The sequence below is a fragment of the Idiotropiscis lumnitzeri genome, chromosome 17 (genome assembly GCF_059441095.1).
Source record: "Idiotropiscis lumnitzeri isolate Australia: NSW breed Sydney's pygmy pipehorse chromosome 17, RoL_Ilum_1.0, whole genome shotgun sequence".
NCBI classification, from domain to species: domain Eukaryota; kingdom Metazoa; phylum Chordata; class Actinopteri; order Syngnathiformes; family Syngnathidae; genus Idiotropiscis; species Idiotropiscis lumnitzeri.
In genome coordinates, this window is record NC_142407.1 from 11982475 (window position 1) to 11994768 (window position 12294).

At 40.1% G+C, this 12294-nt stretch overlaps 1 protein-coding gene across 2 annotated transcripts in view; it reads left to right on the forward strand.

The window, feature by feature from the left end:
* The window catches only part of gabrb4 (gamma-aminobutyric acid type A receptor subunit beta4), a 33887-nt gene extending 22829 nt beyond the window's left edge, over positions 1 to 11058 (forward strand). The window contains exons 6-10 of one of the 2 annotated variants that reach the window (XM_088279222.1): positions 1168 to 1305; positions 3331 to 3483; positions 4091 to 4347; positions 4926 to 5015; positions 5753 to 11058. In XM_088279222.1, coding sequence (XP_088135348.1) covers positions 1168 to 1305; positions 3331 to 3483; positions 4091 to 4347; positions 4926 to 5015; positions 5753 to 6106 — 992 coding nt within the window. In that variant the 3' untranslated portion in view covers positions 6107 to 11058. The remainder of the gene's footprint in view (positions 1 to 1167; positions 1306 to 3330; positions 3484 to 4090; positions 4348 to 4925; positions 5016 to 5752) is intronic. The other variant, XM_088279223.1, reaches the window with a different exon arrangement.
* Positions 11059 to 12294: the final 1236 nt, after the last annotated feature.

Below are 12294 nucleotides of genomic sequence, written 5' to 3' on the forward strand. Positions count from 1 at the left end.
GTTTTACTAAGGTGATAAAAGGTTGACAAAAAGAGTTTTGCAAACTACGTGCGTGAGATTGTGTTACTGTAGGAGGGCTAATAATATTTGGCAGGTTTTGTGGGCAACTGGGAGATTAAAGTGAGGTAGTCCAAAGCACTGTGGCGTTCTGAATTGCTTTGGCGAAGCTTTCCGCAGCAGTGGCGTGCAAGTCAACGTACATTGAAGACAACTAAGTGAACTCAGTGCACGAGTCTCCCGACAGGATTCTCGTCCGTGAGCCCCCCCCGATCGCTTTCCCACGAACATTTCTCAGATCCCGTAAATAGAAGACGTGAAGACAATTATGCACAGTTTATAGGTTTTGCTTCCATTTTATAATGCACCTTCATTTCTAAACACAGGAATTCCGGTAGAAGATGCAAAAATGATCGTCTTATTTTTATTTATTTTTAATGTGCACACATCTAAAAATAATTTAAGCTGCATGCTCATGATGCTTCGATACATAAGACAAGCTCCTTTCTGGTTTGATGTTCTGCTCTTTACGTGCGAGCCGACTAGTCGACTTATCTCGACCGCTATCGTTGACTAGTCGACTAGTAGAATAGTCGTTTGTGGCCGCTCTTAAATGCGATGCTCTTTTTCAAAATTACCATCTTGACGTAGCTTCCACAAATTCATCAATACAACTAAACCATATATAGGCAATGATTTGTTTTCATAAACCACGAGCCAATGCACGGCTTGCTTGCGTGTTATTCAATCCACGAGACGTCTTTGCAAGTCTATTTGAGGAAACGAGCAATGGTGACTTGCGAGAAACTACGTGGTGGAGTGTGCGCTTCACGTGTGGGTGGTAGCCAGAATCAGAATGTCTGTTCTAGTTCCAGCGTGAGGAACTGATTCAGACACTGTGGTTGCAAAGAGTTTGGGTTTGTGTGGGAATAACAAATGTCTCGCTCAAGTCATTCTGGGATGTAATAGCGTTGCTCGGTGAAATGGTTTTCAAAAGTCAAGCTATCTGCTGGGATCTGAATGACTTTATAGCAGAGTGCATCGTTCATCAGAGGAGCGTCGACTAGTTGTCGCCGCGGTGTAGCGTTCACTAGATCCATTGTGTCATTTCGTGGTTATTTCTTGACCGTGTGGTTTTGTTTCTTATTCTCTTCCTGGGCCGTGAGACAGACGGATACACCACGGATGACATTGTGTTCTTCTGGCAAGGCGGGGACAGCGCCGTGACGGGTGTGGACAAGTTAGAGTTACCCCAGTTCTCCATTGTGGACATCCGCTTGGTCTCGAAGGAAGTACGGTTTACGACAGGTAAGGCATTGGTCACCGTGTTCAAAATGGTAAAATAGGAAAATGCATACATTTGAATATTTGAATCTACAAGCCCAGGCAAAAATATGGAGTCACTCAATTATGAGGGAGAAAAAAGTGGAATAAAAAAAAAAACGCCAGCATTAGCTTTGATGGTTCAATTCCTGGCGGTGACGGGAAAATGAAGCTTCAATTTTGCTTCATGAACCAGTTGTATTTTTTATTTATTTATTTTTTTTAATCATCTAAATGACACTTTAAAATCTACATTGGGCTGACGTGCCATCTAGAGGAGTCCAAAAATTTAAAAAAGTACAACTGCTTCATGAAGCAGATTTGAAGCTTCATATTCCCCATCACTAATTTAACGGTACCTTTTTACAAAAAAATAAAATAAAAAAAATAACTCATTTGAACAAATCTTTGTACAGCAATAACAAATTTGCAGCTTCATCTACTCAAAGAATGAGTTTGCAGTTTTAAAGCGCCGTCTGCACACTCACTTTGTGCCTGCAAGTGCATTGCAAATATTGACATCACGTCAGTCACCCCTCCTGATTGGTTGTTTTTCCTTAGGCACTGCGTTTTGTTTTGTTTTTGAAATTTTTTTAACTCAAATGTATAAAATGGGGCCAAGGAGGGCTGATTTTAAAAAAAAAAAAAAAAATTCCACAACTTACTGTTAAAACGGACAAATATGTCAAAAAGAATTGCCACAGCCACCGATGGGGCAAAATAGACAAGCAGGGACGGAATCATACAAACGAGCTGAGGGAACTGTCCGGTTGTAATCATTATTTCCTCCAAGGTCACCACGCTTGAGGAAATATTTACGGCAGGAGGTGATAAATGTTGTCTCTAAAACTGACGATTTTAATGTCATAAAATGGCATGAAATAATCACCGCTGACAGGGCGGGTCCGAGCCAAGGTGGCGCCCAAGAGGAGATTTCATATGGTGACCCGAAACCCCTCCTCGTCCCCCCATCATCAACGATTTACAGTACATATGCTTATAAAAAAAAAGAAGAGTTTTATTTATGGGATAACACCAAACGATTTTAAGCATGAAATTTTTTTTTTTTTTTCATTTCATGACAGTTTGGTTGCGATCAAACAAGTGCCAGGGACTTGCTGATGCGACATCTAACTGGTCAAACCAAGACGAGCAACAACTTGACCTCTCTAGCTCCCATTTTCACTCATCTTCTTCTTTCCTACATTTTGGTCATTTTGACATGCTTGCAAAAATCTGTGCACTGCTTGAAAGAGATTCATTTATTGGCAGATTTTTGTTTTGTTTTTTTGTTTGATTAAATCCATCATGCTCATCTTCGCGCTTTCCTGACAAAGAATTTTCAGTACAAACATAGATGGAGTGTACTGTTAGATTTAACCATTTTTAAAGTAAGCTTTTGAGTTTGGAAACAATAAATAAGTCAATATAGATGAAGCGGAGAGCTCTTCCCTGGTTGCTTTTATTGCTTTTCGCATCAGCATTTTATGTTCCGGCTTGTTTGAATCTAACTGTAATAAAAAAGTAAAAATGAAGAAAAAAAAAAAAAAACGGGTGCAACTATTTGACATTTCTCAGCAAAATATGCACTAAAATGAGCGACGATAGCACCTTTGAAATATGCGTTTTGTCCTTTGGTGTGCTGCCGTGCATTGCAATCACCTTCTAAAATGGCCTTTCAGTAATGTTTAGAGGACAGAGGGAGCGAGAAGGAAACAGCGAGCAGCTCCCTGTGACAAGTCTCAGAGGGATGCTGGAGCGGCCTGCTGAGATAGGGGCTTGCAGAAAAATCTGCCGTGTGTGCGACTTTGTGCCATGTTTAATTGGAATCGAACTTGTCCCTGGAAAGGAATCCATCGCTTTGGGGAAATTAAGTGCTCCATCTGAACAAACGGAGAAATGACTACCCTGCACGTTGTCAAGTGCAGAATTTGGAGCTCTTAACACTTTCCCCCTTTTCACTCTTCCCTGATCTTATCGGCGCTGTCACTTTGTTGTTTCTGCTTACAGGTTCTTATCCAAGGCTTTCGCTGAGTTTCAGGATTAAGAGGAACATTGGCTATTTCATCTTGCAGACATATATGCCCTCCATCTTGATCACCATTCTATCCTGGGTCTCCTTCTGGATCAATTATGATGCCTCTGCAGCTCGGGTGGCCCTGGGTAAGTTACATCCATACACATATTTAAAAAACTTGAAATGAGGCAATGTCAATTATCCCAAATTCAAAATTGCCGTTTTAATATTACTATTAGTAGCAGTTCAATTAACAGTACGTACTTTTAAATTTCAATTATTTATATATATATATATATATATATATATTTATATATATATATTTATATATTTATTTATATATATATATATATATTTATATATATATATTTATTTATTCCTACTTTTTGGTTGATATAATAATAGAAAATATAATATTATGTAATTATAATGTAAAATGAATTATCTTTTTTTTTTTTTAATGTTAATGCACTCTTTTGTTTTTATTCTTTTTGGGGGGGGGGGGAATTGTTCCTTGCCAAGCAATGCTTAAATACGATTACAAATATTGACGATCCCCTCACATGAAGAAGTGCACATGCAAATATGTTTATATAATTTAGTTTTAGATAGCAAGTAAAAGTGACGTTTTTCTCGACTATTTAGTCACTGGAACATAAGATGGTCTATAGCCTCTAGGTCAAATGTGGCTTTCTTTGATTTATGGGTATCTGTGTTTGTGTTTGTGTGTGTGTGTGTGCTGCCTGTGTTCAGGTGTGACAACGGTGCTCACCATGACAACAATTAACACCCACCTTAGGGAGACTCTCCCAAAGATCCCCTACGTGAAAGCCATCGACGTCTACCTCATGGGCTGTTTTGTGTTTGTGTTCCTGGCCCTGCTCGAATATGCCTTTGTAAATTATGTGTTCTTTGGCCGGGGCCCGGCACAACAGAAGAAAATCAATGAAAGGCTGAATAAAGTCAACAATGAGCGCACACGATATGAAGAGAAGCGACTAAGGGAACAGGTTTGCATCTTCATCTGCTGCCTTTATTATCATTCGACTTTACTACGTCAGTCAGACTTTATCTAGACAAAAAAAAAAAAAAAAGTTGAATATTTTTGGGGGGGGAATATTTCTGACCGCCATTTTATTGACATTCCTGACCGGAGTAATCTTCCCGGAGCTGAGTGTTGCCACCGCAGCCGATTCACCAACCATCATCCATTGCTTTCCTCTCAAGCAGTGATTGCTTTTTATCGAGCATAGCCCCTTTTTTCATTGAGATAGCCATCCATTGAGCCCAACAGTGCTTTATAAACGTTCTCATTTCTTATTTAGGCGGTTGTCACTGTTGGCTTCATTCATTCTCACCCCCGCTACCTTGTAGTTTGCCTATTTGACACGCTTCGGCGTAATGATGACATTTTAGATAGAATGGTCAGACTGAATGACGCCTCCCGTTTCTGTGCGTCAGATACTAATGCTAAGCAAATTTTTTTTTTATGTGTTTAATGCATTGTGTGATCAAATGAAAATGTGCTTGTTTGCTTGTCTTTGATAGTCGTTTTAATGTTCTCTTCATTTTTCTTTCACATTGCAAGGACTCCATTTCCGTGCCGTTTCAAAGCAACACCTTCAGGTCATTTACACAGCGAAGAAATCTGTATCTCGAGGAACAAAGAAAAGTTGGGGTACATGTATTTAGAAATCATATAAGCTGTTAGGCCATCCTTCACGATAATTCACTTGCTTCAAGTTGTTTGACGGCCAAACTGTTTCCAGAATAGTTGGTTGCCAGTTAAAATAGGAAAGCGTCGATACTTTCCAAATTTAATGTGTGTTCAGAATGTTTTTTTAGACTTTTTTTTTTGTTCAATCTACATGAGCAAAAAATTGTCACTCAGACAACAATGGTAAAAATTCATTAACTCATTCGCGATCAGTCGAGTTTAAAAAAAAAAAAAAAAGAAAAAAAAAGATATTTGACGTATTTAGCCGTCAATGGTATTAAATGAGTTAACTCTCCATACTCAAAATTTCCCATTTGGTCTTCATTATTATTATTATTATTAGCCTTGCTCTCGACCACCGTTATGCTAATAAGTAGCGTGTGGACATAACACAACTTTAAGATGGTCTTCCAGATAGATCGGTGTGTGTGTTGACATATCAACACCTTCACCCAAAATATCCCAACTGTTTTGGAATCAATCACTCCTGTATGTCATAGGGCAAAAGCAATTTTTTGGCATGCTAGCAAAAAAAAAAACATCCCATGTCACCTCTGCATTTTCCTTAACTTTGAAAATCTGAGAAACCTTCCGGGATTTAGTAGCGTTTAATAATTGTGGGCTATTTTGACTTGTGCGTTGGCACCGCCCCAATCTCCCCCCACTCTGACGCCTCTGTCTCTCCGCCCCCTTCACAGGTGGACGCGTACGGCAACATTCTCCTCACCACTCTGGAAATGAACAACGAGGTGATGCCTTCCGACGTGGGAAGCAGCGTTAGTGACTCTCGGAATTCCGTCATGTCCTTTGACAGCTCTGGGGTCCAATTCAGGAAGCCAATGGCGCCCCGAGATGGCTTCAGCCACCACTCGCTGGATCGGAGCGCTATGCGGAGCCGGGCCAACTGCCGACTACGGCGGCGCTCGTCCAAGCTCAAGTTGAAAATCCCTAACCTGTCCGATGTAAGCACCATTGACAAGTGGTCCCGGGTCATATTCCCGATCACCTTTGGATTCTTCAACCTAATCTACTGGTTGTACTATGTGAATTGATGTGCATCCCACTAGGAATCATGGGCCATATTTTGAGAGCACATTAAATTGGCTTTGATACAGTTCCAAAATATGTATACACATACAGGTTGAACATATGTATATGCATATTTCTATACAGTATATTATATTTCTATATACACACACATGAAACCTGAGAGACCTTTCTGCTGTACAAAGTATTAATAGGATGACTTGAATGTTTAAAAGAAAAAAAAAATGTGAGAAGAATTTCAAGGCTTTGAGTTCCTTTTTCCTCACGAAAACAAGCAAATGAACAACAATGAGATACCCCCCCCACCCCCGCGCAGGGATTTTTGGAACTACAGACTGCATGATATTTTTGCTACTAAAAATGGGAAAAAGAAGGAGGAAAAGAAAAAAAAAAAGAAGTGAAGTGAAGCGAAAGATCTTGAGGGGAGAGAAGACGCCCCATTGACTTTTTATTGATTCTTGTTGTAATCAGAAATCCTCGACTGCAGCTCATGAAATCAGTGGTGGCTTGTCTGGTCAGGCAGGCGTCCGCTGAGCAAGGTCCTCGAACACCTCCCCACACCCCCCCCGTTCTCCCGCCCGCCCATGTAGCCCATAAATACAAAGTGCACGAAAATCTCCGGTTCCACCATGTACAGCAACCTTGTTTGGAATACGTGTTGTTCTTTATTTTTTTAATTTTATATTTCATTTAAAGTGGTAGCGCTCTCTTGATCCGACATCAATCACACGATGTTGGATCGCCACCAATTGTGCACCCCGAGTCGACGTAAACTTGGAATTCTATTTTCAGGTGATGGGAGGGCCGCGGGGGTCGACTTTTCCTTACGGTTTCAAACAAGTGCTGATTATTGTAGATATGATTTTTGTCTTGAAAAAATACTGTGATTTCAGAGTGTCGGAAAATGTTCTTTAGCTAGGGCATTATGAGATAAAAGTGAGAGTTTTGCATTATTCATTTTGATTGGGGGAAAAAAAATCATTGTGTACATTTTGTCATTCGATATTCTCATGAAAGTATATTTGTACTATTTTTTTTTTCTCTTGTTGACTTTTATGATCTTTCGATGCAGCGTTCATGGACGTCATTCCTGCTTTGTGAAAAAAAAGGGAAAATGGGAGGGGCTGGGGTGGGCGTGATTCGTCACTTTTTGTGAATCGTTTGGAAAAAAAATATGATTATGTATAGAGTCAACATATCAGGCCACATTTTTATTATGTGGTTTTCATTGTTAATTTGTAATGTTCCGCATTTTTTTCAGTTTTGGATTTGTTGCAGTGCCACAGGAGTCAAATAGTTAAAGGAGCCCACGACTACAATAATTAATTGCGTCAAATCGAAACAACAGCCAAAAATAGTCCCGTGTTTTGTTCTACTTTGTCAAGCAAAATGTAGCCTCTGAGGTTAATGGAGACTGGAAAATCTGAACCTTTATTCTTGTCTAGTTTGTACCGTAGCGCTCCCCCCCCCCCAAAAACAAACAAACAAAAAAAAAACGCATAACACTTTCATTACCATTGACGGCTAAACACGTCAAAGATCCATTTTTTCTACTCAGCTGGTTGTGAATGATTTCAACTTGCATTCAGGGGTGAAACGACTCAAAGGCCGAGACTGTGTAGCAGACATACATGTATTTTTTTTTTCACGTCATAACTATAACCCTAATTTGCATACCTTTAAACATGAAGTCTCCCATAAGAACCAGCCACTTGCTAATTAGAGTCAATTTTGCACATTTTTAATTTAATATATATTTTTTTAAATCGCATATTTCAGAGTTAGTTAATGATCACAGATGTTCATAATCACACTTATTGTTTCCAGTGTCCATGTCCCTGGTATCATTGTGAGATTGTGAGGGCAAAGTTTACTTGCGGTACAGGTTCTTTTTTCTTCTTTTTTTCTCTACTAAGGCAATGTGATGGATCGCTGCAAAAAAAAAAAAAAAAAGTGGTATTCGCAAGAAATGTATTTGTGTTTGTATTTGAAAACCAACTCAAATGTTTCACTCTCCTTTACGTTAACTAAAAGCAGCCCTTGCATGGATCACATTCTATTTACCTGTCACTGCTTTCTGGGTGTGGAATTCGCACATTCATCCCAAAAAGCTGTGAGGACCTTCTTTTTGACGGTTTACTATTAGTACATGTGTTTCTACAAGATAGAGCTTATGTTTGTTTAACACATGTTTAAGGTGTGGAAGGGGGAGGGGGAGTGGGGGGGGGGAGTGTTGATCTGAGTTCAATGTGAATTTTTCTTGCCTCTAGTGTATATGTGTAATTACATGTGAATTGTACTGTAAATATGATATCTTTCACTTAATACTTCTTAATGCATGAACAAAAACACGGCAGTTCGTAAATACCGACTAGCCTCACTGCTAATGGCATGGACAGCTTCTCTAGCATTGGCATACTTCAGCAAACAAAAACAAAAAAAGACACAAGTGTTGACAAAATAATGGAGAATTCAACAAGTCCTCTCACAGTGATGGAGTTTGTGGAGACTCTTGAGGTTCACCTGTCCCCCTCGAGCGCAAAGCTAATGTTGACTTAAGGCTTTGGCTCGCTGTCAGCGAACGGGACAGCGGCGACTTGAATGACAATTTCTTGTTGTACTCGGCCGAACCAACTGCAGGATTTGCAGGAAATTTTCAGCACAGTGTACTTGCAGCGTTTTACCTCAGCCATCAACCAATCACTGAATCACTTCTCTTAATTTATAAATAAATAAATAAATATATATATATATATATATATATATTAGGGAAAAAAGGGCATTATGGCCAAGCTGGCTTCTAGTGGCTAGAGGAGCAGGATTTGCCTTAAGAAGGCGAGTTGGATGTTCTTTCCTGTTCCTCAAAAAATTAAAAAAATAAAAGCTGTCATGTGTGCCCTTAAGCAAGGTACGTAGCCAAGTCCTCGTGCAGCTGCTCCCTTGCCAACAATAGATCTTAACGTGTGCAGAGGTTAATATGTTCAGCTACAGTATGGCCATTGTCATCGTAAGGGGTCATTGATTCCTCGAAAGATGGACTGTCAAAACACTGGAGAATAGACAAAGAATTATTGAGTGTGCCCCCCCACCCCCAAAAAAGAAAATTACAGAATAAAGTGGCAATATCAATTGTTGTATTTCTCGTATTGGCACGGTTCATATTAATGATGATATTAATGCAGTGCTTCTCAATTATTTTCTGTTACTACCCCCCATCCCCCGCCCTCCCCCCAGCAAAAAGAAAACAATTCGTGCCCCCGCAGACCACCCACTCTCCGCCGCAACTATAAATAATCGCATTTTCGTCGCAAAACAAACCTACAGCATTGAGTAAATCCTCGTGGCGCACAACGGGCCAGGTGAGCGCCACTGCCAGCTACTGGAGTGGAGGTGCAATTACACTTAATTGTAGTATGGCGGGGGGGAAAAAAGCATGTTCCCCAGGGTCACATTGGATTGCACCCCCCCCCTCCCAGGTGTGCCTGCCCTACTATTGAGAAGCACTGTAATAAGGAAAGCTCGACTTAACTTGACAAAAATACTTAATCCGAATGCAGGCGAACACTTTCTTTGACCTTATTCTCGTTCAATTTTCTTTCACATATGCTAAGAATTGATTTTGCCTATCTTTCTGACTTTATTCTCCCCATTTTGCCCTAACAATTATTTGTGTGAAATAACACTCGCCCCAAAATGACTTCAATTTTTTTTGGAAAGCGAATACAAATAAAACGTAAAATAATAGCTGCAATCGAAATAAAGTGGCAAAATTTCACATGCAGACTTCTCACTGTTGGAAGAACTTGAGTTGGTGCGTTCATTATTTTGTGTACACCACAATTTTTTTGTTTTGCATGACCTGACCTCTGGAAGGATCTTTTCTTGACCTTGCCCTATTTTTACACTCGGCATCATCCGATTCATCACCGCAGCCAGGATAAGAAAGATCCAGTGTTTACATGCTCGGATTGCACTTGTTTTACAGCCAGCTCGATTAATCAAAGCGTATAAATGAGATCAAATGTAAACATGGAGAATGTACATCTGGAAAATGTACTCGTGCTTGTTGCAAACCACAACAATTTGGAAAAAAAAAAAGTGGTTGGATCAGGTTCAGCATGCTCATCAACTTCAGTCACCCTTCAGCTTACCAAGGATGTAAAGGACGCTCCAGCTGTAGCGTCCGACATAAGCCATGTGATTGCACACTGAGCGGGCGCCCCCCCCCCCCCGTATTTTTTCCCGTGAGGAGCTGCCTTTGGTTATTATGGTGTGTTGTTGATTGCCGTATGGCGATATTTGCCACAATCTTCCCAGTTCAGCGCGCCTCGCTCTGTGACATTTGCCGAGCAGGGAGACCAGCTCACAATTTGCTGGTAGAAATTGGCAAAAAAAAACAAAACACGATCAACAAAAAAAGCCCCTTAATATATTTTTTTTTTTTTGGGACTATAAATTTAAAAAAAAAAATTATTTGCTTCATTCTTGTGTTCGTTTATTATTTGGTGTATTTGTTACATTTGTCACGGATTGTTATCCTTGTTGTTTAATCATGAGAAGGAAAATGTAATTCATCAGATATAACCGGCACTGGAGAAAAAAATTGCATTTTTTTTTTTTTGGAGGGGGGTTTATGTTCACATTGGAGCGCTTATTTCAGTTGTTTAATGAGGTGTTTGATTTCATTTGGAGTATCGGTACTCATGGAAATCAACATTTGTGTGGTATGATATTGTATTCTTGATTTATTTTGTCAGTGGAAATTAATGTTACGGTGTCAATCGGCTTTTTTAGGTGTTTAAATAAAACGTGTTTTTTTTTTGTTTGTTTTTGTTTTTTTGTTTTGTTTTGGGTTTTTTTACAAATACAAGGTGTTCAAGTATGTGGTATTAAAAAAAAAAGGGTTATCATTCAAACGACAGACTTTTTACAAATAAAGGCTTATACAATAAAGAAAGTGATGTCTTTTTCATTTGCCCTTTGAGGACTAATAAAACATCAGTGGTGGATGTTTTAATTTGTTTGTTTTTTTTCTCCTGCAATATTAGTCCCCAAAAGGTCAAATCAGAAATCTTATATTGGGGTTCCACATTTTTATCAGGGCGCTCAGGAATTTTCCCGAAAAATTGTTAAATGACCAAATTTAAGTTTTTCGGAAAATTCCGCACTTGAGAATGTCCCGAATAAAATGCAAAGAAGCTGACCAGTGTAAAATGTGCACAGTTGGATTCCAACAGGAAAGGTGATCTACTTTACTGCAGGCGAGCCAAAATGGCACTGCAGCTTTTTTTTTTTTTTTTTTTTTTTTTGTGCCGGCAGTCCAAACTTAGAGGACATACTAAGTAGCCGATAACTAATTTGTTTGGTTTGAAGGACAATGCGCCGCAGTTAAAAGTCAACGTTTGCACTCTTGTAAAGGACACGCCGTTGCTGCAGCATTTGGATTTTCCCTCTCCCCGGGACGCACACTTGAACTGGAGTATTTCAGTGCTGAAGGTGAAGTGAACAGAACAGCCTCTAAATGGGAGTGCACTTAGAGCGGTGAAGAAGTAATGTGGGAGTGAGACATCTAAAACATCGTGTTGCTCATGCGAAACAATGAATTGCAGGCGGAAGCAGCTCATTGATTTTACAGATTGATTGTCGAGGTGCTTTGGAAGCCGGTGTGCACTGGGTACCAAAAAAAAAAAAAATCATAGTCAGCCTCCCACCCCTCCCTTTAAAGTTGACATTGCTACATTTTTAAGTAACCCCCCCCCCCAAAAAATAATGGAGAGATTCCCACTTGATGTCTAACGTGGGTGCATTATTGCATGTCGCGAGGTAGACAAGCAAATCGGTGAAAGCTGACAAGCGCAATCATCTCATGCCTTCTTGGCCTCGTCCCCACACGGTCGTCCGGTGGAGACCTTGAAATGGCTCCGAGGTGCCAACGTGAGTGCGAATGTGAGTGACGACACACGTGTTGTCTCCGTGATAGACTGCTGGCCTGACACGTCCTTGGTGAGCTTCGCCCGTACGTTGCAACATTTTGCAAGAATCATATCCTAGTTGATGGAGCGCCGAGACGTTCCCCGGCGCTATAATGCGTCACCGTCATACGACTCATGACCTGCGGCCTCGTGTAAATGATGTGCACAAGTGCATCCAAATAACAGGCAGTGGCGAGGCTTTCCGCAAAGCATCCCGAATC